Raw genomic sequence first — 25,384 nt, 5'->3', positions numbered from 1 at the left:
GTGGGGAAGACCGAGTCCACAGCAAACACTTTGGACTAGGCCTGTCTTCTTGAACTGCAGCTTCTGGAAGGTCAGGAAGGAGAGCAGAAAGTGAGGAAGAGAGAGGCGGGAGAGCAGCAGCATGCCAAGTCTGGGTGCGAGTCGGCCTGCGTGTTTAGGGGTGTGCAGGTCAGAAGTGCAGGAGTGAGTGCTGGGTTCAGAGGAGGTCAGAGAAATATCGAGGGTACAGGCCATCCTCTACTGACCTTGGTATTGAGGAGGAGTATATTGAACCGTGGTATTGAGGAGGAGTATATTGAAGCAGAGGAGTTGGCAGTCATTTTCTTGTGTGTGGGAGGGGATATGTTGCTGGTTGAAGGGAAGGGAGCCATTGTAGAATGATTAGGGTGGGTAGGTGTGGGTCACAGACAACTGGGGGCCTTGGAGGGGCCCATTAGTGTCCTAGTTTGCATGTATGTGAATAGAGATTTAGCGGGTCTCTCTGCAGGATCTTCCTGGGTGTGGAGTATCCATCATGAGACTCTGGTGACCACCTCCAGGGAAGCCATGTTGAACCACTGCACCTGCTGGGTCCAAAACTCCTGACACCCCAGCAAGCACTGACACTCTCGAGCCCAGCAGCTTCCATGCCTATCATTAAAGAGTCCGTGTGTGTGTTGTGCCTGGGTGTAAAGACCAAAGCACCTAGGGTTTGTGCCTTGTCCACACAAAAATGCAGCTGCATCCCAGACCAGAGCAGGGATATGGAAGTCCACTGGACCATTCTTCCCATCTGTGGGGACTAGAGTGTGCCTTTTGGTCCTTATTCCCTTGTCCCTGTAGGGCATAGCAGGTTGAAGCAAACTCTTGTACCAAGATTGGACTAGAGGCTCATAGGAAGACCCCACATGATCACATGAAGGCCTCAGGTAGCAGGGTATCAAGATGGTGCCCTTGTGTTGAGAGCTCTCTTGTCTCTGATTGTCCTCGAGCACTGTCCTCTGGGTAGCTACTCCCAAATTCTCTCTCTGATGAGCTTTCTCCAACCCTGCTCAGGTGACCTCCCAGGACAGGACTCCAGTCATATTCCGCAAGGCCTTAGATGTACACTTGCTCCAGCAGAAGGATCCAAAAAACTATGAGCTTCTGCATATTGTCTGGAACCATCAGAGTAAGTGGAACCATCAGAGGGTAGGGAGCAGTGAGTCACAGTGGGCTCACGATAACTGGGAGACAAAACACAGTGTGCGTTGGCCCAATGCCCAGGAAGAGTATGGTGGGACTTGTGCACAAAACAAAGTGTAATGATGGGGCATCAATCTGCAGGTTCTTCATGTTCCCCAGGGGCTGTGGACCTGCCTATCGTGTTCTTTCCTTGGCCTGAGGAGGCATTGCAAAGCTATTATCCACAAAGGGCCAAGAAGAGAGGCTTCTTTGTCTTGTGTCAAAGAAGACAGACAACCACAGGGTGCCTACTTTGGCAGCCTTTCCTGACCTAGATGAGTACATGAGAAAAGCAGTTCAATGAAGAATCATTTCTGGCTTCCAATCTTTTTATTCATTGCAAACTGAGTCCACTTAGGACCAGAGGCCATTTCTAGAGAGAAGTGTGTATTAGAATAGAACCCTTCACAGCTTGTAGACTGTTCTTGGAGAGAGAGAGGGAGGGAGGGAGGGAGGAAGGGAGGGAGGGGGAGAGAGAGAGAGAGAGAGAGAGAGAGAGAGAGAGAGAGAGAGAGAAAGAAGAAGAAGAAGGAGGAGGAGGAGGAGGAGGAGGAGGAGGAGGAGGAGGAGGAGGAGAAGGAGGAGTAGAAAAATGAAAATAAGTTGAAGGAGAAGACCATGAATAAGAAGTTCAAGATGACTATAAGAAGAAGCATGAGGAGAAGATGAAGAAGAACAAGAACAAGAAGGAGAAATACAAGGTGAACAAGAAGTATAACAATACATTGATTAAAAATGTGAATGAGAATTATACTCATGAGCAGGAAATGCAGTAGTGGGGAATTCAAGAGAAATATATTGCTCTGGATGGCACAGCCCTGCTGTGGACATCCTCCACCCATGCTCAACACACCTCCAAACCATACCCCTCCAATTAGTGTAGCCCTGCATGAGTGGATGAATCCACTGGCAAGGTGGAGGCACCCACCATCAAATGCTTTTCCCCAAACCCACCTGTGATCATTGCTGCAGTGGGGAGAAAACCTTCAACACATGAGTCTTTGGTGACCAATCCAGATACAAAGTCTAGCTGTTTCTCTTTGTTGGGTCCAACGTGAACTAAGAGAGTCTGGGGTACAAGGGGCTATTTCCTTGAAAGGTGTTCCTGTAGTGGACCTCCTGTGCATAGAGGGTTTTCAGGGAGGAATCAGTGGGGAGTCTGTGGTGGAACAGTAGCTGGATTCGGGGGCTCTCAGGTCTGTGTGTGAGACCTGAGCTGGCAGAGGCTCTCAGTTGTGGGGGATATTGGGTAGTGTATTTTTTGAGTGTCACCTACCACGCCTCTGCCCCTGCCTCTCCAGAGCTGAGGGTCCCTGCTGATGCGAAAGTATATTACAGCCTGATTGGAGGAGTGCATTATGACTTTCTTCTTCGGGAAACAGATGCCAGCAAGTCATTGAAGGTCAAGCCAAAGGAGGTAAACAGTCACCTTCTTCACTCTTTACTCCTAGTGCCACTCCACATCCTCCAAGGGGACAAGAACCTCAGGTTCTGGATGGATGTTGTAGAATGCCCACAGAGCCAACTGCCAGGCTGGGTGGGGTGCAGGTGCTGGGCTTTGCTGATGTTGTCATCCCCCACAGTTCTTGGAGCCTTCTGTGGCAGTGGCATCCAGGACCCCAGCAGCTGTGAGCAGCAGCTCTGCAGTGGCTGCAGGATAATTGCCCCAGGCCACCCAAAGCAATGAGTGCTGCATGAGAAAAGTCACCAGTAGCAGCTCCTCACTGCTTCACTCCAGCGAGCAGGTGGAAGACAACCGCTTTATTTATGTCCTCCTAGAGGGACAGAGCGAGAGAGAGTCAAAGCGCATCCTGGTAAGCCCGACAGTAGGGCTGCCTCCTGGGTGTCCACACAGTGGAAGGCAGGAGACACAGCCAACCCCGGGGCTGTGGTGGGAAATAAAGAAGAGAGAGGTCCATCTTAAGGGCTTGACCTGAGGAGGGAGAGCATCAGCATGCCCAGCTCCAGTGGTGAGTGGGTGTTGTAGTGTGGGTTTTGCAGGCCAGAAGTGCAGACGGAAGTTCTGTGGACAGATGAAGTCAGAGATATGTCCAGGGTGCAGGCTGCAGTGCCTAGAACTTGGTATTCTCAATGAGTGAGGTTGGAGCAGAGGAGGTGGCAGTGACTTGTCACATGTGTAGGAGGGGATGTGTTCCTTGTAGCAGGGAAGAGAACCTCCTTAGCATGACTAGGTGTGGGAATTTGGGGTCGGGATCACCTGGGGGGTCATGCCAAAGCTTCGGAATGTTAGCCTTTGCATGTATGTAAATGCGGAGCTAAAGGGGTTCTTGGCAGAATTTCTCTGGATGTGCAGTAGACACGCTAATGCTGCAGGTGTCCAGCTGCAGAGAAGACACGTTCAGTGACTGCCAGTGCTGAGTCAAGTACATCATTACAACCAGACCCCCACCGAGCTTCCAGAGGCCAGGGCCTCTCAAGGCTATCATGAAGCACTCAAGTACACACTCTTGTATCTGAGTCTGTTTTGTGTAGTGGCAGTCAGGACCAAAATTTTCAGTGTGTCTGCCTCTTCCACACACAAAGGCAGCCTGCACCCCAGAGCACACTTGGTGCACAGATCCCTGGCCCATTGCTCTCGTCTCAGTGAGATGAGAGTGTGTCTGTGCATAGGCAGTTTGGTCCTTTGACCTGAGTGGCATGTGGCTCCCCAGGGGGAGGGGAGATGGCAGGTACAGGCAGATATTTGTACCAAGATTGTTCTAGTAGCATGTTGCAAGAACCCAGGGGTTATATGGAGGCTACACTCAGGTAGCAGGATAACAAGATTGTGCCCTTGTATATGTAGCTGAGATTTCTCCTGAATGTTTGACCACAGTCTTCTGGGTAGCTCCTCTAAAAGCCATTCTCTGATGACATTTATTCCACCCTGATCCAGGTGACCAGTGTGGATACAGTGAAGAGCCTCATCCGAAGGGCCTTGGACCAAAATTTGTTGCAGCATGAGGATGTGGACAACTTTGAGATGCTGAGAATGATTCCTCTGCATGAGAGTAAGTAGGACAATCAGACAGTGGGGAGACATGATCCACAGTGGGCTCAGGATAACTCACAGCCAAGAGAAAGTGGGCCTTGGCCACAAAGTACCAAAGTGTGGTGGGCCTGGTGCAGGAGACCAAGTGCAGTGATGGGCGTGTCCAATGTGGAGGTGCTCAATGAGGCCCAAGGGGGCTGCTGAACCTCCCTAAATGTGTTCTCCCCTGGACCTGGTCTGGCAATGTGAAGCTAATATCCATGAGGGCAAGGCAGGGAGAGGCTCAATCCATCATCAGTTTGGTTTATGGCTCACTGATAAGGATGCCTTCAAATGAAGAGGAGGAGAACATGGGTCCTGATTGGATCAGCATTGCTATGGACAGAAGCAGCACAGGTCCCAATCCATGGCCAGGATATGAGAAGTCCTGCCTACTCACAGGAATGTCAGGATTGCAGCAACTGGGAACAGGACTCAGTGAAGAGGAAGTCAAGGCTAGGGGACAGCCTGTTTGGGTTCTTTTGGGAACAATTCCAAGTCCTCTGTGCCTGGGTGCCCATCTCCTGAAGATATCAGAATGGCCAGGTTATTATTCCTTCCAGCAACAAAGAAGGGCTCTGAAGAACAGAGGCCACAATGCTGAGCTGTCCACAATTCCAGTGCTCTTTCCTTTCTTGTGAGCCAGACACTCCTAGCCTTCACCATCCCAGCCTGTCCACAATAGAACCCACCATCTGTAGGGCATGTAAGTGAGTTTTCCAATTTTCCCACACCACCTCATTTGGGTTGGCTCTGTCTCACACATGAGGAAGACTGAGGTGCAAGGAGCTGGGCAAGGGGCAGTGTCTGCGAATCTCAGGGACTTGGGAGGCAGTGCAGGAGGATGGGGATTTCCAAACAACCTCAGAAACTTAGGGAGACCCTGTACCCAAGTAAAAAGGCCTGGGAATGGTCTCAGTGCTTAATTGCCTCTGGTTTTATCCCTAGTACAAAAATAAGCCAGTCAATAAGGAATTACCAAACTGAGAATCTATGAAGATGATTTCAGAAACAGACTTTCAACCCAAGCATCAGTTGAGAGCAGGCTCCAGACCAGGGGAGGTTTGTGTGTAACAGACGTCAAAAGGGAGGACTACGGGGGGCCTGGAACCCACTAGGTGTGATGGCATCTATGCCTTATGGCAGGAGGGTGGCAGTGATGCTGGCCCTCTCCTAGATTTTGGAAACCTTGTTTTCATTGGGGAAACTTTATGGAGGTGGAATCTATTTTAGCAATCCTGGTCCAGATGAGGTGCGGACTTCCACAGGTAGAAGCCTATCCAGAATACGGTGTCTATTAGGAAGTCTTTCCTGACTGTGACAATGACAAAGAAAGGAAGTCACTTGTCTTGGGTCTTGGTTTCACTCCTGGCCATTGATTGAGAACTGATTTCATCTTGGACTACTGAACAGAGGCTGCATCTGGGCAGAAGAGTGTGATAGATTTGAACTCCTCAGGATGCCCCACCATTGCCAGAGATATAAGGAGAAGGGGGAGGAGAAAGAGGACACAACTGAGTGGGGAGAGGATCACACGATGAAGAGCAGGAGGAAGAAGAAGAAAAAGAAGGAAGTGAACAGAAGGAAGGGTGGAGGGAGATACACAAGAAGAAGAACAAGAAGGAACCATGTAAGAACAAGAAAAAGACCCAGAAAGAACTACAAGAAGATGCAGGACAGAAAGAAGAGCCAGAAGTAGAACAAAAACCAGAATAAAAGTACCAAGCAGACAGCTCATGATGAGAAACAAGGGGAAGGAGAGCGAACCTAGAAAACAATAGAGTTCTCCAGGGCACCACCCTGCTGAAGTCCTCCCATGTCCATGCCCAACACACCTCTGATGGATACCACCTCCCCTCCACGTAGTCATCCATGAGTGGATTCATCCAGGGCAAGGGAATGAATTCGCCCACCATCCAACGCTTCCCTGAATGCCCATGTGTGAGCATGGCTGCCCTGGGGAGAAAGGCCTAAGCACAGGAGCCTTTGCCAATCCTGATGCAGAGCCTAGCAGTGTCCCTTTGGCAGATCCAACCTGCACTGAGAAGTTCTGGGCCCAAGGTGCTGTTTCCATTGCCTGGTGCTCTTTTGGTTTAGAATCCTGTACATCATCTTCTCCAGGGAAGAATCACTGAGGGAGTCTTTGGTGGCACTGTAGCTGGATAGGAGGGCTCTCAATTCTGGTGCAGGCTCGCCCTGGCGGAGACTCTCAGGGGTTGTGTGTGTTTTGTGGTAAAATCCTTGAGTGCCATCTAACAATTCTCTCCACTTTGCTCTGCAGAAATCAAGGCCCCTGACCACTCACCCATGTATCAGTCTAGGACCCCGCGGATAAAATATTTCATCGTGAGGAAACGCCGCGAGGTCAAGAGAAAGGAGGTAAACACCTACCTTATTCAAGCTGTACTTGTGTTGCCATTCCACTCCCACCTGGGGAAATAAGAAGCCTCAGCACCTGGACATATGTGCTAGAAGCCCATAGAGCCAACTGACAGGCTGGGGTGGCTTTCTGTTTCTGGGTTTGCTGATGTTCCATCCCCCACAGTTCTCAGAATCAACCTGCAAGTCCTCCAGGCCGCATTCCCACAAGCAGGTGGGAGACACCTGCTTAATTCGTGTCCACTTAGAAACACAAAGTCCAAAGATGGCCAAGAAGGTCCTGGTAAGCCTGGGAGCAGGGGTTTCCCCTGGTGCTTACACCTGGGTGGGGAGCAGACACTGGTCCAATACCATGGACTACTCATGCCCTCTTGAATTTGGAGCTTCTGGATGATCAGGAGGATAGAGGGGAATCAAGAAGGGAGAGGTCAGTGTGAAGGGCTGGAGCTGAGATGAGGGAGAGCAGAAGCTTGTCCACCACCATGTCTGAGGGAGTCTGTGTGTCAGGTGGCAGCATGCAGTCCAGAAGGGCAGAGGCAGGTATAGGTGACAGATGAGAACAGGCCAGGACCTAGATTGCAGGTTCAACTCTATGGGATGCTAAGGTCTATGGAGGAGGACAGCAGTGTGAGGTTCTGCATGTTCCTTGAACAAGGAGCTGAGAGGGTCTCTCTGCAGAGTCAGTATGGATGTGGAGCAAGCACACTAAATGTCCAGGTAACCCAATGACCACCCTTGCTGGATGAGGTGCCCTCCTACACCCCAGCCAGCACTGAGCCTCTGGAGGCCAGGAGCTCTCGTGGCTATGTTTCAGCACTCCTGTGTGTGGTCATGTTCCTGGGTCTGATTTGGGCCCTGGCAATCCAGACCAAAGCCTGTAGGTTTTGTGCCTAGGCCATTCCCAATGCCGCCTGCATCCTCGGGCGGACCTGGGATCTTGGAGGCTATTGTCCAATTCCTCTCAACTTGTGGGATGAGATTGCATCTGTATGCAGGTAGTGGGGTCCTTTCACTTGGAGAGAAGTGCAGCTGCACAAAGAGCAATGGCAGGTCCAGGAAGTTATGTACAAGGATTGGGCTAGTAGCCTATGGGAAGAGCCCACGAAATGAGCAGGAGGTCAGCTTCAGGTAGTAGGGTCATTGATGTTGCCCTTGTATTTAGAGTGGAGGTGCCTCCAGAATGCCCCTGCCCACTGTCCTTGAGTAGTCACTTCAAGGCCCATTTCCTGAAGGCCTGTCTTCCATGCTGCTCCAGGTGACCTGCCAAGATCGGGCTCCTGTTGTCATCCGCAGGGCCCTCGACCTACACTTGCTTACTCAGGAGAAGCCGGAGGATTATGATCTGGGCCAAATCATCTCTCACCGTCAGAGTAAGTGAGACAATCAGATGGCAGAGAGCAAGGGTCAGGATGTGGACTCAGGTAAACTCTTAGCACCAAAGTGTAGTCTCTGACCCCCAAGAACACTCCAATAGGTGTGTTGGGTTCGTGCACAAAGCCAACTGCACTTCTGCTGGTGGAAGGTCTCGAGGTCCAATGGTATACCCCAGTGGCTAGTGCGGCTCCCCACCAGGTGCCTCCACTGTACATGAACAGGCATCCAAAGCTGACATCTTTGAGGAGTGAGGAGGAAAGCCTCTTTCCAGGAGCAGTATGCTTTCATGGTCTGGGATAGGAGTGGTTTCAGAGGAACATGGAATGCATGGGCTAAAGAGGGAACTGGCATTTTGTGGACTGAAGCAGTAGGATTGAAAGCCTTCTGTGTGACCAGAAAACCTCTGCCTTGGCAGAGCATTGCCAGGATTCTAGCAAGCAGTAACAGGATGAAATTGGGAAGAAAACACAGCCTGGGAGACAGCTTGAATCATCTGTCTTTGCATAAATTCCATGGTCTTCTGTACCTGAGTTCACTTGCCAAGGAGTGATCACAATAGCCAGGTTGTGATCCCTAACTAAAGTCAGATGAGGGCTTCCTGAGCACATAGCCACAAAGCTCATCTGATAATAATGCCAGCACTTTTTCGTTTGTTGGTTGGTTGGTTTTTGTGAGCCAAACACCACAGCAGCCATTATCCCAGCCTATGTATGCTGAAGACCACCACCCCTATGAGTTCTAGAATCACTTGTCTCCTATCTTAACCTACTGTTAGGTTAGTAGAATCAATGGAAGAGGAAGTCTGTCTGGGGCCTTGGTAGCCTTAGAAATTCATAGCAGAGATCTTCACATCCAACCCAGAAGGGATGGAGAACAGGCTCTAGGTTAGAGGAGGGTGACAGGAAACACGTGTTCAGAGGAAGGAGAAGCGGGCTGTTGTATTCTCCCACTTGGGGTCATGGCACCACTGGACCATACACCATGTTGGAGGGAAGCATTCCCTTTGCTGGCCTTTGGAACCATTGTTCTCAATAGGGCAGCATTTGGAATGTGGCCTCCATTCTCAGAAGCCTGGTTCACATGGAGGTGGGCTCCACCAATGCTGAAGCATGGCTCTAATGTGGTATTTGTGCTGGTCAGCCTGTCCTCACTGTGGCCATACTTGAGGAATCCTAGGCCTTTTCTCTGGCTTTCACAACTTTCTCTTTGGTTGTGTACTGAGGCTGTCTATAAAGCTCTAGTGTGTGGCAGTGGAGAGCTTCTCAGCCCTTGCCAAACAGGCATAGACTGGGAGAGAGAGAACAAGGCTGGGAGAGAGGGAGAGAGAGAAAGATGGAGAAGGAGGACCTCTACTTGGAGAATGAGGATTCAGTGGAGCCTACAGGAACAAGGTATTATTGCCCAGGGCGCACCCCTGTTTAGGTCTTCCTCCAACCACGCTCAACCTTTCTTCCAGTCCCTCCCACCTCCCAGTAGTGTATTCATCTTGAATGAGAATTTTATGTTGACACCAGAGCACTCACCATCCAATGCTTCCCTCCAAACCCACTCATGAAGATGGCTCATGTGTGGACTGAATCTTCGGCACAGGAGCCTTTTGTGGGAGATTTCAGATGCAAACCCTAGTGGTGTACTTTGGAAGATGTAAGAGGACCTGGGATGTTCTGGAGTCCAAAGCTTTTGGTAGGAACCGACATTAGGTCTGTGGAAGTGCTCTGCCTAGTTCTTCCTCAGGGAGGACTGTGGAGGCTGTCTTGTTGGTATTGGTGCTGAATTGGAGAGCTCTCAGGTGTGTGGCTCTGGCCTTTTCTGGCACAGGCTCTCAGATGTTGGGGTGTCCCAGAGAGCACCTCCTGAGCCACCTTATTTTGTATACCCCTCTCTTTCCAGAGCTGAGGATTCCAGCGCAGGCCAACGTATTTTACGCAAAGAACCCTCACAGAAAACCCATCTTCGTGCTGAGGAAAAGGAGCCTCCCCCAAAATAATGATGAGTGGATTCAGCCTCAACCTCCCTCTCGTCCTTCAAAGAAGGCTCCAGCCCTCCTGAGGATGCTTGCAAAACCATTCTGCTGCTGTGTGCCTGGGCAGGGCTGAGGCAGCCCAGGAATATTTACATTGATAATTATTTTCTTCAAAGTTTGTATCTATAGTTTGCCATTGTCCTTGACCTTGTTTAGTAACATAGTTGTTACTCTATCCTGTATTTGTTGTTACCATTAATATATTATTATTTTAAAATATATATGTTTTTGTTTCCTGATCTACTGTGATGATTTGAGTATACTAAATGTAGCAGTGATTCCTAAAGGACACATCCAAACCAACAGGAAGGAATGTTTCCTTGTATTAGCAAGAAGTTTGGTTTTTAGGAGTTTGGCAGATGGCATTATCTGAGTCAGTTTTCCAATGGGGGCAATGAAGTATCGGCTATCTTGGTACAAATACAAACAAAGACACACTAGAGCGCGTGCACACACACACACACACACACACACACACACACTAGAGCACACACACTGACTGAGTGATAGATACACAGATGGAGTTGGTCTCTTCTGAAATACTTTGGAGATGTGGTTCTGATTTCTCCCATTTTGGAGTATTTTCCATTGATAAGGTGTCTTGCAAATGAATCCCATGTCTGAAGAAGACATGCATGTGTACTTCACATGCCACTTTCTACATAACCAGAAGGTCATGTCATGTAATATTTTTCATGCAGCTGTGTTTTCACTGTGTACCATCCCATGAGGTCAGCTGTGGAATTTTCCACTGGTAGCATCACAAAGGAGATCCACTCTTTGGATTTGGGGATATTTCTGATTTTCTTGATTCAGATTGGAAATATATATATATACATACATATATATATATATATATATATATATATATATATATATATATATATGGTTTTTGATGAAAATTCTGCATTTGATGATAATGAATGCCATGCATCTAGGAATCTGTAGACTGCAGACAATGAATGGATGCCTACTGTTGTCTGGACTGGTCTGCAAAGTCCTGTAGCATCTGAGCATGTGTGAGGGCTGTACAGGTCTTGCCAAAAGTCCAGGTCTGATGATCCTGCACAAAGCTGAGCTAGTGGTCTCCAAAACAGCATAAGGGCCAAGGAGAAACACAGTTCCACACAGAAGTTGGGAAGCTACCTTATGAAGGTAATCATATGTATGGGATCCTCTTGCTAGGTCCCTTTTTCCATTGGGCCAGAACTGTTTTCTGAATGTGCTTGCTGAGAAGAGCTTGGAATTTTCTATCTGAAGCAGTTTATGCAAGCTGCTTCCACTTGCAGGAACAAAGTGTGTTCTCATTTACCACTTTGGGCTTTCCCTGGTTCAACTAGAGTGTGTCAGAAGCACTTGTAATGATTGGCATTCACGGTTTCACATTGAAGCCTCTGTGCCATCTGTCAACCACTGATGGCTGCAAGTGGGGAATGGAAGCCATTTGCTGCAAGCAGTTTCAACTTGCAAGACTAACTTTGTTGTAAGTAGGCACATGGTGTTTTCTTCTGTGTGAGCTAGAAGACAGCAAAACTGCTTCTTACAGGTGACAGGCATGCTTTCACATTGAAGCCTCTGTGCCATTGATCAAAAACAGTTCACTCATTTGGGTACCTGCACTTCAAGTGTATATTGTAAACAAATGTGATAAGTGGATGTCAGTGAGACTTTGGAGAACTGATCTTCTCAGCTGGTCCTCTTTCCTCCTGCAAGTTGGTGATCTCTTTCTGGTGCACTTTGTGTTTCATGCCTGAACTGTGCTCTGAATGTGCTTGATGAGAACAGCTTAGAAGTGCAGAAGTAAAACTGTTTGTGGAAGCAGCTTCAAGTAGCACAAGCTAACTTGTTCTCAGTGAGCACATGGGGATTTTTCCCAGGTTGAAGAAGTGTGAATGAGAATGGCTTCTCAGAGCTGGTAGGCATGTTTGCATTTGGCAAACTTTGCCATCTGTCACACACAGTTCCTTCATGCAGAAACCTGCATTTTAAGTGTTCTCAGAAAGGTCCGATGAGTGGGTTTCCATGGAATTTTGTGGAGTTCATCTTTTCAGCAGTCCTCGTTGCCTTCTCAAAATTGGTGATCCTGGGTGCAAGGCCTCTCTTGTCAGCCAACATTGTATTTTGGGCCTGACCTCGGTTCTGAATGTGCTTGCTGAGAGTAGTTTGGGAGTGCAAAAGTAAAGCAGTCTCTCAGCAGCTTCAACATTCAGGAGCTCATTTTATTCTCAGTGAGCACATTGGGGTTTGTCATTACTTAAACTAGCATGAAGAACCACCGCTTCTCAGAGGTGGCAGTTTCCCTTTGAAGTGTTTGTACAATTGGTCAGTGCGAGTTCAATGCAGGCAGGCACTTGGATTTCAAGTGAATTCTGTGACAAACAATTGAGCAATTGATTTCAATCCACCTTGGGGAATTGCTCTTCCCAGTGGGCCCACAGTTCTCCAAGTTGCTGACCTAGGTCCAAGGGCACTCTTGCTAGCACTCTTTGCATATGGGCTGAAACTGTGCTCTGAGTGTGCTTCCTGAAAATATTTTGGAAGTGCAGCACAGAAGAATTTTGGCAAGCAGCTTCCACATTAGGAAATGACATTTTTCTCGTCGTGCCCATTGAGCTTTGATCCTGGCTGAAGTAGCCTTAAATCCAATGGCTTCTGAGAGCTAACAGGCACAGTTTTCATTGGAAACAACTGTGCTTTTGGTCAATGGTAAGTTGGTTGCTGTCAGGCACCTGCAGTTTCAATGAGTTTTTAGAAAAAGGAGACCAAGGGAATACAATGAAACCTGTGCAATTCATTTCCTAATCAATGTTGGTGATGCTAGACCAGAGTGGACTTTTGCAAAGATATTTTCTCATGTTTTTTGCAGGAAATGTGTTCTGAATGTGCATCCTGAGATGCATATGTAGGGGGCAAACAGAAAAATTTTGTGCACAAGTAGCTTTGTTCTCAGTGAACACGTGGCGATTTTTCCCTGGTTGAACATGCAGGAAGCAGAACCTCTTGTCAGAGATGATGGTACCATTTCACTTGGAACCATCTATGCACTCAATAAAGCAGAGGTCATTGTAGTCAGGCTCATGCAATTTCAAGATAGTTTTTAGAATCCGTTTGAGGAATGGATTCCAAAGAATCATGGAGGAATTGAACCACCCATCAGACCTATCTGAGCAACTGCTCCAAGGTACAAGGGCTCTCCAGCTAGTGCACTTTGGATATTGAGCCTGCACTGTTCTCTGAATGTGCTCAGTGAGAAGAGTGTGAAGTGCAGAAGAGAACCAGGGTGTGCAAACAGCTCTAGAGTGTGAAGTGCAGAAGAGAAGCAGGGTATGCAAACAGCTTCATTTGCAAGATGTAAAAGTGTTCCTAGAGAGCACATTGGGATTTGGGCTTGGTTGAACTAGTAGGATTTGGAACCCCTTCTTAGAGCCAGCAGTCCCGGGCTTTACTTAGAAGTTTCTGTGTCTTGTATAAAGCAGAGTTTGTTGCTTGTGGGCCTTTCATTTCCAGTGAGTTTTCAAAAAAAATTGAGAAAAAGATTTCAATGAAACTCTGGGCCATTGATCTTGTCAACCGTCCAACTTTCCATGTGAATACTGGTGATGATGTTAGGTCCAAGGGCTCTCTGGGTAGCACAATTTGCACTTTGGGTGTAAAGTGTTGACTGAACGTGCTGGCTGAGAAAAGCTTGGAAGTGCAGAATGGAAGCATTTTGTGCAGGCAGCTTCCAATTGAAGGAACGGTCTTGTTCTCTGTAAGCACATTGGGTTTTGTTTCTGGTTGAAGCTGCATGAAGCAGAACTGCTTCTCAGAGCCGGCACTCTCACTTTCTCTCTGAAGTATCTGTTCCATTAGAAATGCAGGTTCCCCTCATGAAGGCTCCTGCATTTCTATTTTGTTTTCTGAGTAAGGGGGAACCATTGATTTCAGTGAAACATTGGCAAATGGATTTTCTTCAGAGGGCAGCTTTCCTCTTTAAAGTTGGTGATCAGAGCTACAAGGGCTCTCTTCTAGGTATACTTTTCCTATTGGGCCTGAAGTGGGTTCTGAATATGCTTGCTCAGGAGAACTTTAGAAGTTCAGAAGTGAAGCGGTTCATGCAAGCAGCGTCCACTAGCGGCAGCAAAGAGGGTTCCCAGTGAGCAATTTGTGGCTGTCCCTGTTTGAACTAGAGTGCCACAGAATGATGTGTAATAACTGGCAGACACAGTTTCACTTTGAAGCCCTTGTGCCATCAGTAAATGTGTTTGTTGCATGTGGGTCCCTGCATGTCATTTATCACTAAACTCATCCAAGTCCAGCAGAACACGAAGCTCACATATTGGCAAGGAAGGCTGTGCTTGAAAACATCTCAAGCCCTCACGGGTGTCTTCAGCTGAGAGTCTGTAGCATTTCCTCCTGGGGCCTCTTTTCCAGTGATGCTGCCACCCTGCCCTCGCCAGCTTCCCTCCCTTTCCCATCTTTCCTCTCTCTGGTCCACTCCTCAGATCCCATCCTCCCTTAAATAGGGCCTCATCCAGGAAGCCTGCCTATGTGCCTCCCACTTGATTCAAACTTCTCCAGTGCACTTGTTGTCAAAGCAGGGAGTCTGAGGAGAGAGGGGCTCTCCTTTTTCCACATTGAAGTCTCTCAACAGGGAGGACTCTGCTTTGGAGAATGAATCTTCTAAATGTTATTGGGCTGGCTTTTGAAATCTCGTGTGGTTTGGCTAGATGTAGAATTCTTCCATAAAATTAAGCATGATGTACACTTAGAGAGCATTTTCGCTTCCTTCAGGGTGAAGCAGAAGCCTGCATTCCCAGCTGCACAGAAGTGTCTGAGGGCCTTGTCTCCCTTAAAACCAAAGAAGAAAAACAGGTCATTAAACAGGCACATGGATTAGAGTACATGATCATTCCTCCTCCCTGGAGCCTTCCACATGCCCATCTTCCACATTCACAGAGCAATGCTTGGCCATTCTCAAGACCAGGAGACCATGATACTCACCACCAGGAAGTCAATAGGAACATGAACAGAGCAGCATGGATTGCAGAAGGTGGCACACCAAGGATCTGCAGCACAGCTGGTAGAACACAAGAGCTTAACTTCAGTATTGACTTTCTGCCACCTGCCAAGTATGATATTAGTGTCAAGCACAACATGCAGACATGCAAGTAGCAGGTGACACCCCACATCCATTCACAGAAGTGGGCAACATCTTCATTGGAACAAGGAAGTATCTTATCCTTACTCATAAAATTCATCAGGCACAAAGAATAAAATGGATGCATTTTATTCTTTGTGTCTCATTTCACTATTATGTAACTGTTGGATAATTAAATAATACCTCCTCCAAAATAAAAAGTATCTCAGACATGTATCAACTATTCAATGGATGACATTTTAAAAACTACAGCCTTTTAATATTTATGTATGCTATATCCTTGCCTAATGCTCCTTGAGAAAGGAGCACACAGAATTGGATCTTTGAAAACCTCACATTTGCTGATAAATATTACTGCCTATGTCAGGCATGGTGAAGTGAAAAGTGGGACTTTGGATACTCAAAGAACACAATGTTGTAGGATTGGTGTCCCTGATTCATAGACAGTATGTGGTTTCTATGAAAGCCAGTGAGGGAGCAGGAGTAACGAAGCTCATTGAACAGATGACCTCAGGGGATACTGATGGATAGGCCAAATAAAGAACATGTTCCAGCTAACCATTGGTATTTGGGCTCCTGAGCCCAGACTGGCTGTTCAAAAAGGTGCAGACAGTCAGTGCTCATGTACAAAATGTCTACCATTTAAGAGTGGGTAATTTAAATGGCATCTAGTTACACATCTGAAAAAAATGGAATGCCAACTTATGAATTTCATTCTAACAACAACAACAACAAAAAGAAAAAACACTGACAATTGTGAGAGGCCATCCTCCTACGTGATTTTACTTACCTCCCTGACAGGGTGAGAGACGCTCAAACACAGATGTGTCAGAGCCATTCCCCACCCTTTCCAAGGTCCCAGGGCTTGTCCCTGCAGATGCCTCCTGGCCACTGACCTGAAGACCCAATCATTGTCCTTGACCTTGGGATTCTGCTCCCCCTTAACCTTCACTGGATGGGATTTTCCCTTGAATTGTTTATTCACCAATAAAAGCTCACTCCCTCGCGTGCTCTCCCTCTCTCCCTAGTTTTTTTTTTTATTGGTTGTTCAAAACCTTACAAAGCTCTTGACATATCATATTTCATACATTAGATTCAAGTGGGTTATGAACTCCCATTTTTACCCTGTATACAGATTGCAGAATCACATCGGTTACACATCTACATTTTTACATAATGCCCTATTAGTAACTGTTGTATTCTGCTACCTTTCCTATCCTCCACTATCCCCCCTCCCCTCCCCTCCCATCTTCTCTCTCTACCCCATTTACTGTAATTCATTTCTCTCCTTGTTTATTTTCCCATTCCCCTCACAACCTCTTACATGTAATTTTGTATAACAATGAGGGTCTCCCTCCATTTCCATGCAATTTCCCTTTTCTCTCCCTTTCCCTCCCACCTCATGTCTCTGTTTAATGTTAATCTTTTCTTCCTTCTCTTCCTCCCTGCTCTGTTCTTAGTTGCTCTCATTATATCAAAGACGATATTTGGTATTTGTTTCTTAGGGATTGGCTAGCTTCACTAAGCATAATCTGCTCTAGTGCCATCCGTTTCCCTGCAAATTCCATGATTTTGTCATTTTTTAGTGCTGAGTAATACTCCATGGTGTATAAATGCCACATTTTTTAAATCCATTCATCTATTGAAGGGCATCTAAGTTGGTTCCACAGTCTAGCTATTGTGAATTGTGCTGCTATAAACATCTATGTGACAGTATCCCTGTAGTACACTCTTTTAAGGTCTTCAGGGCATAGTCTGAGAAGGGCATTAGCTTGGTCAAATGGTGGTTTTATTCCTAGCTTTCCCAGGAATCTCTGTACTGCTTTCCAAATTGGCCGCACCAATTTGCAGTCCCACCAGCAATGTACAAGAAAGAGTACATTTTTCCCCACATCCTTGCCAGCACTTGTTGTTGTTTGACTTCATAATGGCTGCCGATCTTACTGGAGTGAGATGGTATCTTAGGGTGGTTTTGATTTGCATTTCTCTGACTGGTAGCGATGGTGAGCATTTTTTCATGTACTTGTTGATTGATTGTATGTCCTCCTCTGAGAAGTGTCTATTCAGGTCCTTGGCCCATTTGTTGATTGGGTTATTTGTTTTCTTATTGCTTAACTTTTTGAGTTCTTTGTATACTCTGGATATTAGGGCTCTATCTGAAGTGTGAGGAAGAAAGATTTGTTCCCAGGATGTAGGCTCCCTATTTACCTCTCTTATTGTTTCTCTTGCTGAGAAAAAACTTTTTAGTTTGAGTAAGTCCCATTTGTTGATTCTTCTTGTGCTACGGGTGTCCTATTAAGGAATTTGGAGCCCGACCCCACAATATGTAGATTGGAGCCAACTTTTTCTTCTATCAGACACAGAGTCTCTGATTTGATATCAAGCTCCTTGATCCATTTTGAGTTAACTTTTGTGCATGGCGAGAGGAGGGGATTCAGTTTCATTTTGTTGCATATGGATTTCCAGTTTTCCCAATACCAGTTATTGAAGATGCTATCCTTCCTCCATTGCATGCTTTTAGCCCTTTTATCAAATATAAGATAGCTGTAACTTTGTGGATTAGTCTCTGTGTCCTCTATTCTGTACCATTGGTCCACCTGCCTGTTTTGGTACCAGTACCATGCTGTTTTTGTTACTATTGCTCTGTAGTACAGTTTGAAATCTGGTATCGCTATACCACCTGATTCACACTTCCTGCTTAGAATTGCTTTTGCTATTCTGGGTCTTTTATTTTTCTATATGAATTTCTTGATTGCTTTATCTATTTCTACAAGAAATGCCATTGGGATTTTGATTGGCATTTCATTAAACCTATAGAGAACTTTTGGTAATATCGCCATTTTGATGATGTTAGTTCTCCTATCCATGAACAGGGTATATTTTTCCATCTTCTAAGATCTTCTTCTACTTCTCTCTTTAGGGTTCTGTAGTTTTCATTGTATAAATCTTTCACCTCTTTTGTTAGGTTGATTCCCAAGTATTTTATTTTCTTTGAGGATATTGTGAATGGAGTGTTTTTCCTCATTTCTGTTTCAGAAGTTTTTTCGCTGATATACAGAAATGCCTTTGATTTATGCGTGTTGATTTTATATCCTGCCACTTTGCTGAATTCATTTATTAGTTCTAGTAGTTTTTTTGTAGACCCTTTTGGGTCTTCTAGGTATAGAATCATGTCATCTGCAAATAGTGATAATTTAAGTTCTTCTTTTCCTATTTTTATGCCTTTAATTTCTTCCGTCTGTCTAATTGCTCTGGCCAGTGTTTTGAGAACTATATTGAATAGAAGTGGTGATAGAGGGCATCTCTGTCTTGTTCCAGATTTTAGAGGGAATGCCTTCAATTTTTCTCCATTCAGAATGATGCTAGCCTGAGGTTTAGCATAGATAGCTTTTACAATGTCGAGGTAAGTTTCTGTTATCCCTAGTTTTTGTAATGTTTTGAACATAAATGGATGCTGTACTTTGTTGAATGCTTTTTCTGCATCTATCGAGATATTCATATGGTTCTTATCTTTAAGTCTATTGATGTGGTGAATAGCATTTATTGATTTCCGTATATTGAACCATCCTTGCATCCCAGGGATGAATCCTACTTGATCATGGTGCACAATTTTTTTGATGTGCCTTTGTTTCTGATTCGCCAGAATTTTATTGAGGATTTTTGTATCTAGGTTCATCAGAGATATTGGTCTGTAGTTTTCTTTCTTTGAGGTGTCTTTGTCTGGTTTCAGAATCAGGGTGATGTTGGCCTCATAGAATGAATTTGGAAGAGCTCCCTCTTTTTCTATTTCCTGAAATAACTTGAAAAGTGTTGGTATTAATTCTTCTTTAAAGGTTTTGTAAAACTCCACTGTATACCCATCCGGTCCTGAGATTTTCTTGGTTGGTAGTCTTTTGATTGCTTCTTCTATTTCATCAATTGATATTGGTCTGTTCAAATTGTGTGTATCCTCCTGACTCAGTCTGGGCAAATCATATGACTTAAGAAATTTATCGACGTCTTCACTATCTTCTATTTTATTGGAATATAGGTTTTCAAAATAATTTCTAATACTCTTCTGTATTTCTGAAGCATCTGTTGTGATATTGCCTTTTTCATCCTGTATGTTAGTAATTTGAGTTCTCTCTCTTCTTGTCTTTGTTAGCATGGCTAAGGGTCTGTCGATCTTATTCATTTTTTCAAAGAACCAACTTTTAGTTTTGTTAATTTTTTCAATAGTTTCATTTTTCAATTTCGTTGATTTCCACTCTGATTTTAATTATTTCTTGCCTTCTGCTACATTTGCTGTTGTTTTGCTCTTCCATTTCTAGGGCTTTGAGATGAAGTGTGAGCTCATTTATTTGTTGGTTTTTCCTTTTTTTGAGGAATGACCTCCAGGCAATGAATTTCCCTCTTAAAACTGCTTTCATTGTGTCCCATAGATTCCGATATGTTGTGTCTGTATTTTCATTTAACTCTAAGAATTTTTTGATTTCCTCCTTTATGTCTTCTGTAACCCATTGATCATTCAGTAACATATTGTTCATTTTCCATGTGATGTAGGATTTTTCCTTCCTTCTTTTATCATTGATTTCCAGTTTCATTCCATTATGATCAGATAAAATGTATGATATTATGTCACGACCCCCTTGCCCGCAAGGAAGACGTGACTCAGGAATCTTCTTTCAGCAGTTTATTCAGGCCCTTGATATTTTTCTAATAATTCTCCTAATAATTCTCGGATGCCCCTCCCAGCCTTAAGAAAGCACCGCGAACCCCTATGCGAAGCTGCCACGTGGACCCTTCTCAGAGGGTGCTAGAAAACAACACGCCAACTCTCTCTGATAAGGAGTTGACAACACGCCAACTCTCTCTGATACGGAGTTGTCCTTCACAGACCACAGCGGAGCCAGCGCCATCATGTAATGGCCACCACAGTCCTCAGGAACGGCTCACCACAATATTATCTCCACCCCTTTATATTTACTGAGGGTTGCCTTATGACATAATATATGGTCTATTTTTGAGAAGGATCCATGTGCTGCTGAGAAAAAAGTATATCCACTTGATGATGGTTGATATATTCTATATATGTCAATTAAGTCTAGGTTATTGATTGTGATATTGAGTTCTATACTTTCTTTATTCAACTTTTGTTTGGAGGATCTGTCCAATGGTGAGAGAGGTGTGTGAAGTCACCCATAATTATTGTGTTGTGGTCTATTTAATTCTTGAACTTGAGGAGAATTTGTTTTATGACTGTCGAAGCACCATTATTTGTTGCATAAATATTGATAATTGTTATGTCTTGTTGGTGAATGGTTCCTTTTAACAGTATATAATGTCCTTCCTCATCCCTTTTGATTAACTTAGTCTTGAAGTCGATTTTATTCTATATGAGGATGGCCACCCCTGCTTGCTTACAAGGACCGTGTGCTTGATATATTTTTTCCCAACCTTTCACCTTCACCCTGTGTGTGTCTTTTCCAATCAGATGTCTCTCCTGGAGGCAGCATATTGTTGGATTTGTTTTTTTAATCCATGTTACCAGCCTATGTCGCTTTATTGGAGAGTTTAAGCCATTAACGTTTATAGTTACTATTGATATATGGTTTGTACTTGCAGCCATGTTTGATTATTTATCTTTTTTTAAATTTTAGTTTGTTTCTCCATGATTAGCTTTCCCCCCCACCCTCTGTCTTTACAGAGGGACTTCCCATTGATGGTTTTGGTTATTGTTTTTCATTTCTTCCTCGTGTAGTGTTTTGCTCAAGACGCTTTGCAATGCTGGTTTTCTGGCTGCAAATTCTTTTAGCTTTTGTTTATCATGAAAGATTTTTATTTCGTTGTCATACCTGAAGCTTAATTTTGCTGGATATAGAATTCTTCATTGGCATTCATTCTCTTTCCGTGTTTGAAATACGTTGTTCCAGGATCTTCTCGCTTTCAGTGTCTATGATGAAAAATCCGTTGTTAACCCTATTGGTTTACCCCTGAATGTAATATGCCTCCTTTCTCTTGTAGCTTTTAATATTTTCTCTTTGTTCTGTATATTGGATATCTTCATAACAATGTGTCTTGGCGTTGGTCTACTGTGATTTTGTATGCTCGGTGTCCTGTATGCATCTACAATTTGTATATCCATTTTCTTTTTTATTTCTGGAAAGTTTTCTGTAATTATTTCATTCAGCAGGTTACTCATTCCCTTGGTTTGAATCTCTATACCTTCCTCTATCCCGATGACTCTTAAATTTGTGTTTTTTTATGTTATCCCATATCTCTTGGATGTTTTACTCGTGATTTTTTTACCAGCCTTTCTGAGTTGGCTAGACTCTTTTCAAGATGATATATTTTGTCTTCGTTATCTGACGTTCTGGCTTCTACTTGCTCCAATCTGTTGTTGATACTCTCATTTGAGTTTTTAATTTGGTTTATAATTTCCTTCATTTCTAGAATTAATGTTTGATTTTTTTATAATCTCTATAGCCTGATAAAGATGCTTAACTTCTTCTTTTATCTGTTTATGTAATTCATTTTCAATGTGTTCTTTCACTGTTTGAATTTGCTGTCTCGTATCCTCTTTAAGGTTCCATTCCATCTGTCTAAGGTATTCCTTGAGTTCTTTATATGACCATTTTTCAGATGACTCTAGGTCCTCCTGAATATTTAGGCTGTCCTGCATTGTTTGTACTCCTTTTCTTCCTTGCTTTTTTATGCTGCACATGTTACTTCTTGTTCTGTTTGACTGCTGAGTTACTGTTTACTCCTATAAATTTATTTGATGCTTGGGAGAAAAGGTATTAGAAGGGAAGGGAAGAAGTCACTAAAGAGAATGAGAGTAAGCAGGTAGAATTCAAGAAAGGGGGAATAAGAAAATTGAAAAGAAATGAAAAGACAAGAAAAAATAGAAAATAAAGAAGAAAAAAAATTTTAAATAATAATAGTAATAAAAAATGAAAATTAAAATTAAAAAAAATTAAATTAAATTAAAAAAATTTTTAAAAATTTTTTAAAAAATTTAAAAAAATTAATAAATGCAGTCTTAGAGTTTGATTAACTTCTCTTCCAGTAGGTGGAGCTGTGCCCACTGGGTCAAGCTTCTCCTCTCAATAGGTGGGAACCAATCACTGTGCAGCAGCTCTTCCTCCCAGACTGGGCGGGTCTCCAATCCTGAGTGTCTAGGGCCTTCTCTTGTGTGTAGTCACTTCCCCACTTTTTCTCAAGCCAGGACCCGCTCACAGGTGACGTTCACCACAATACTGGCTACACGTCAGGTCTGCTGCTCCTTGGAGCCTGTTTTCATGAACGCCTGGGCACACTCTCTCTGTTTGCCATTCCCTCAGACCCTAAGTTTGTGGAGTTTGGGGTGGAGAATCCCCAGCGAATTTGCTTGCCCTCCGGTAGCCACACCCCCGGTAGCTGGTGCAGGAGACCTCAGTTGTCAGCACTGGTGGGAGCAGTAGCCGGGAGTTCCACGCCTCGAGTCTGGCTATTGCGTTCATGGGAGAGTTGGGAGGGGCCCTTAAGGTTTCCCTGCTGCGTGGAGATGGCTAGGGGATTACACACCTGTAGCCACAGGTTTCAATGAAGTTATCTCCTCCACCACGTTCTGGTGAAGTCAGTTCTCTGCCATGGTGGTATCCCATGCAAATGGTGACATTTCGTTCCCTCTGCCTGGTGACCACTGCAACGGGTAGGTCCTGACTGTCTCTCCCAAGCCCCAATTCAATCCTGTGGCAACTGCCTATGAAGGCTCAGTTGGCATTTACCTCCGTAAGTTCATGAGGGCCCACCAGTTGTTTCCGCGGGATCGTTAGTGCTGAGTCACAGCAGTTTGTCTGAGAGAAGCAGGCGAACGGGAGGGAGCTTGAATTCAGCCGATCCGGGCTCGGTGTGTGTTCTGAGAGGCCCACACTGCTCGCCCCAGTTCCACGTCAGCTCAGCATTGCCTAGTGATCCTGAGCAAACACCATTTAGACAGATTACGACTCCCTATGCCCACACAGCTGAAGAGGTCAGAGACTTGATCTCTTCGTGCCCGCCGCCATGTTGCCGTTTCTTCTCTCCCTAGTTTCTTGTGTAAACCTCACCACCACATTAGGTGGCCAGAAGCGGGAGCTAGGAGAAGCCATTTCAGAGCTGTGTGAAAGGTAATGAGAATCTTTTCTCTTTAATTTAAAACTCACTCGCAATTTCTTATGAACCTAACCTTCTTTCATGAAGTTCGCACTGGTCGTGAGGCAGAGACAATGAGACATATAAAGATAAAATCTTGTCTTCACCAGGATGCCCAGAAATTGGTTTTATTTGGCTAATGCAAATATCTTTCAATAGAACTTTTGATTTCTGAATGAACCCATTCAATTTTATAATGTACAGATCATAAGGTTTTCTTTACAGAATATTCTCTTCTTAAAGCCTCACATAGAAAATGTCTCACAGGACATAGGAGGGGAATGACTCAAAGGATGAGAGAATGGCTGGAACCGTTCTCAAATGTGCCCATGTAGCCTAAAGTTTGAAGGCATCTAATTGTAGTCTAAAAGAATTATGAATCTATTTGATCTATTATTAATAAATATCACCACTTTACCACTTGAACCAAATCACAGAAAACTGGAAACAGATGATCATTTGCTTTGATACCTTTACTTCCATTTCATTATCCAGAGATGATCAACTCTATATTTCAAGTGATGCAGATTTATTATAGAATGCCTAAGATCCTGAGGATTTATTTTGCCTCAGCCCATGGTATTGCTTCATTATTTTATTATTTTGTAAGTAATAAAATGTAACTTCATGTTGGATGATATATTTAAGCCATGAAAATATCATCCAACATTGTTCTTCCCAAAACATTAGCCCAAATTCTGCTCATGCTCACTTACTGTTTAGGAATTTTACTAATTGTTTGAAGGTTCTAGAGGACCTGTTAGACTCCTAATGGACAAACAATCCAACATACTCCAGAGAACGTATGAGTGCCATAAGAAGAAAATAAGGTCAGCCTACAGCAATGGGCAGCTGCCTGCCCTCGGCTGGGAGGAGCCCTGGCCATGGCACCAGGGCTGCTGGGCAGCAGAATCCTCCACAGCCCTGCAGGGAGCCTGGAGCACAGCTCTGCAGAACCATGCTCAGCCCTGGACAGAGGCACATGAGTTCCCATCACAGGCTCGTGACAGTCCCAGGTGCACGCCTGTCATGCCAGCCACCAGGGAGGCTGAGGAAGAGGAACCTTCGAGGTCAGCCCTGGCAACTTGACCCCATGGCAGAGGGGAAGAAGTTTACAGGGGTCTCTGAGGGTGTAGCTCAGGTAGGTCACTTGCCTAACAGGCTCAAGGACCTGGGTTCAATCCCCACAACCCACATATACCAAAAAGTGACCTTAGAACATGGTTTAAAATGATGGGTAAGGTACACAGAAGGAAACAGGAGAGGGTTTTTAAAGCGAGGACTTAAACCCTAGAATCCACAGGTGCCACAGGAAAACAAAAGGACACAGAGTCAGTGACACCTGACACTTGGGCGGGTCTCCCTTCTAAACCGCCTCCTGCCCCCAGGTCACCTGGGCTCTCCTCCCCTCTCCAGGGGCCTATGGGTCAGGCTACCTCTTCTCCTCTGAGGTCCGCGGCGCAGGCCACACGGCTGAGGCCACCGCGTCCTGAACAGTTTCCTGCAGATCAAACTCCACCCGCTGTGACCAGCAGCTCCGCCGAGGAGGGCCCTCAGGTGAGAACCGGGAGCGCGGGGTCCGCAGTGGGTGCTGTGGGGACTGCCCCGGCGGCTCCAGGGAACAGGCAGCCGGGGAATGAGGCTCCAGGGCGGCGGCAGAGTCCTCCCAGGTCCCCCCTCGTGTGGGAGCCTAGACCCGGGCCACTCCCGGCAGCTCACCTTCTCCTGTCATGGACCCCGGGAGTCGGACCCTCCATCCGGGATCCACCACCCTGGAACCACAGCCCCGCATCGGGCGCTACTTCCAGGCTCCTCCACTTTCCAGAACTTTCCCACCTCTGCAATCCTTTCAGCCATTTTGGTCCTTTGTCCCCAAGCCCAGGGCTGTCCGTTGCCCTGTCCTGTCTGCACTTCTGGGACTGTGCCTTCACTGGTGCCAAATGGTGGGGAACAGAAGAGGATGAGGTGCAGTGGGGTTGCTGCCCTCCTGGAGTCTCATATCCACTAACTGGAGAAGTTTCATCCCTCAGGGCTTCAGTTCTTGTGGTTCCTGTTGTGGTTTCTGCCCCAAATGCCACAG

General features: G+C 45.4%; 1 protein-coding gene across 2 annotated transcripts; it reads left to right on the top strand.

Moving 5' to 3' along the window:
- The first annotated feature begins 1,057 nt into the window (after window positions 1-1,057).
- On the top strand, window positions 1,058-10,249 carry LOC144372346 (uncharacterized). 2 transcript variants are annotated; one of them, XM_078035731.1, is made up of 8 exons: window positions 1,058-1,150; window positions 2,505-2,620; window positions 2,787-3,017; window positions 4,100-4,214; window positions 6,516-6,613; window positions 6,780-6,896; window positions 7,869-7,983; window positions 9,878-10,249. In XM_078035731.1, exons 3-8 carry the CDS (start codon window positions 2,898-2,900, stop codon window positions 10,081-10,083), a joined length of 771 nt encoding a protein of 256 aa, XP_077891857.1. In that variant the 5' UTR covers window positions 1,058-1,150; window positions 2,505-2,620; window positions 2,787-2,897; the 3' UTR covers window positions 10,084-10,249. The 2 variants fall into 2 exon arrangements, with proteins under 2 accessions (XP_077891857.1, XP_077891858.1); XM_078035732.1 differs by lacking the exon at window positions 6,780-6,896.
- The last annotated feature ends 15,135 nt before the right edge of the window (window positions 10,250-25,384 follow it).

The sequence above is a fragment of the Ictidomys tridecemlineatus genome (assembly GCF_052094955.1).
Source record: "Ictidomys tridecemlineatus isolate mIctTri1 chromosome 12 unlocalized genomic scaffold, mIctTri1.hap1 SUPER_12_unloc_6, whole genome shotgun sequence".
In the NCBI taxonomy this organism is placed as follows: Eukaryota; Metazoa; Chordata; class Mammalia; order Rodentia; family Sciuridae; genus Ictidomys; species Ictidomys tridecemlineatus.
This window is presented reverse-complemented; position numbering and strand designations above follow the sequence as displayed.

What these genes read in the sequence shown, in the direction of transcription:
- LOC144372346 (XM_078035731.1), top strand. Translation starts at nt 2,898, where the DNA reads ATGAGAAAAGTCACCAGTAGCAGCTCCTCACTGCTTCACTCCAGCGAG. An exon ending in GAGAGTCAAAGCGCATCCTG is followed by an intron (nt 3,018 to 4,099) that starts GTAAGCCCGACA and finishes ACCCTGATCCAG; the next exon opens with GTGACCAGTGTGGATACAGT. An exon ending in AATCATCTCTCACCGTCAGA is followed by an intron (nt 7,984 to 9,877) that starts GTAAGTGAGACA and finishes CTCTCTTTCCAG; the next exon opens with AGCTGAGGATTCCAGCGCAG.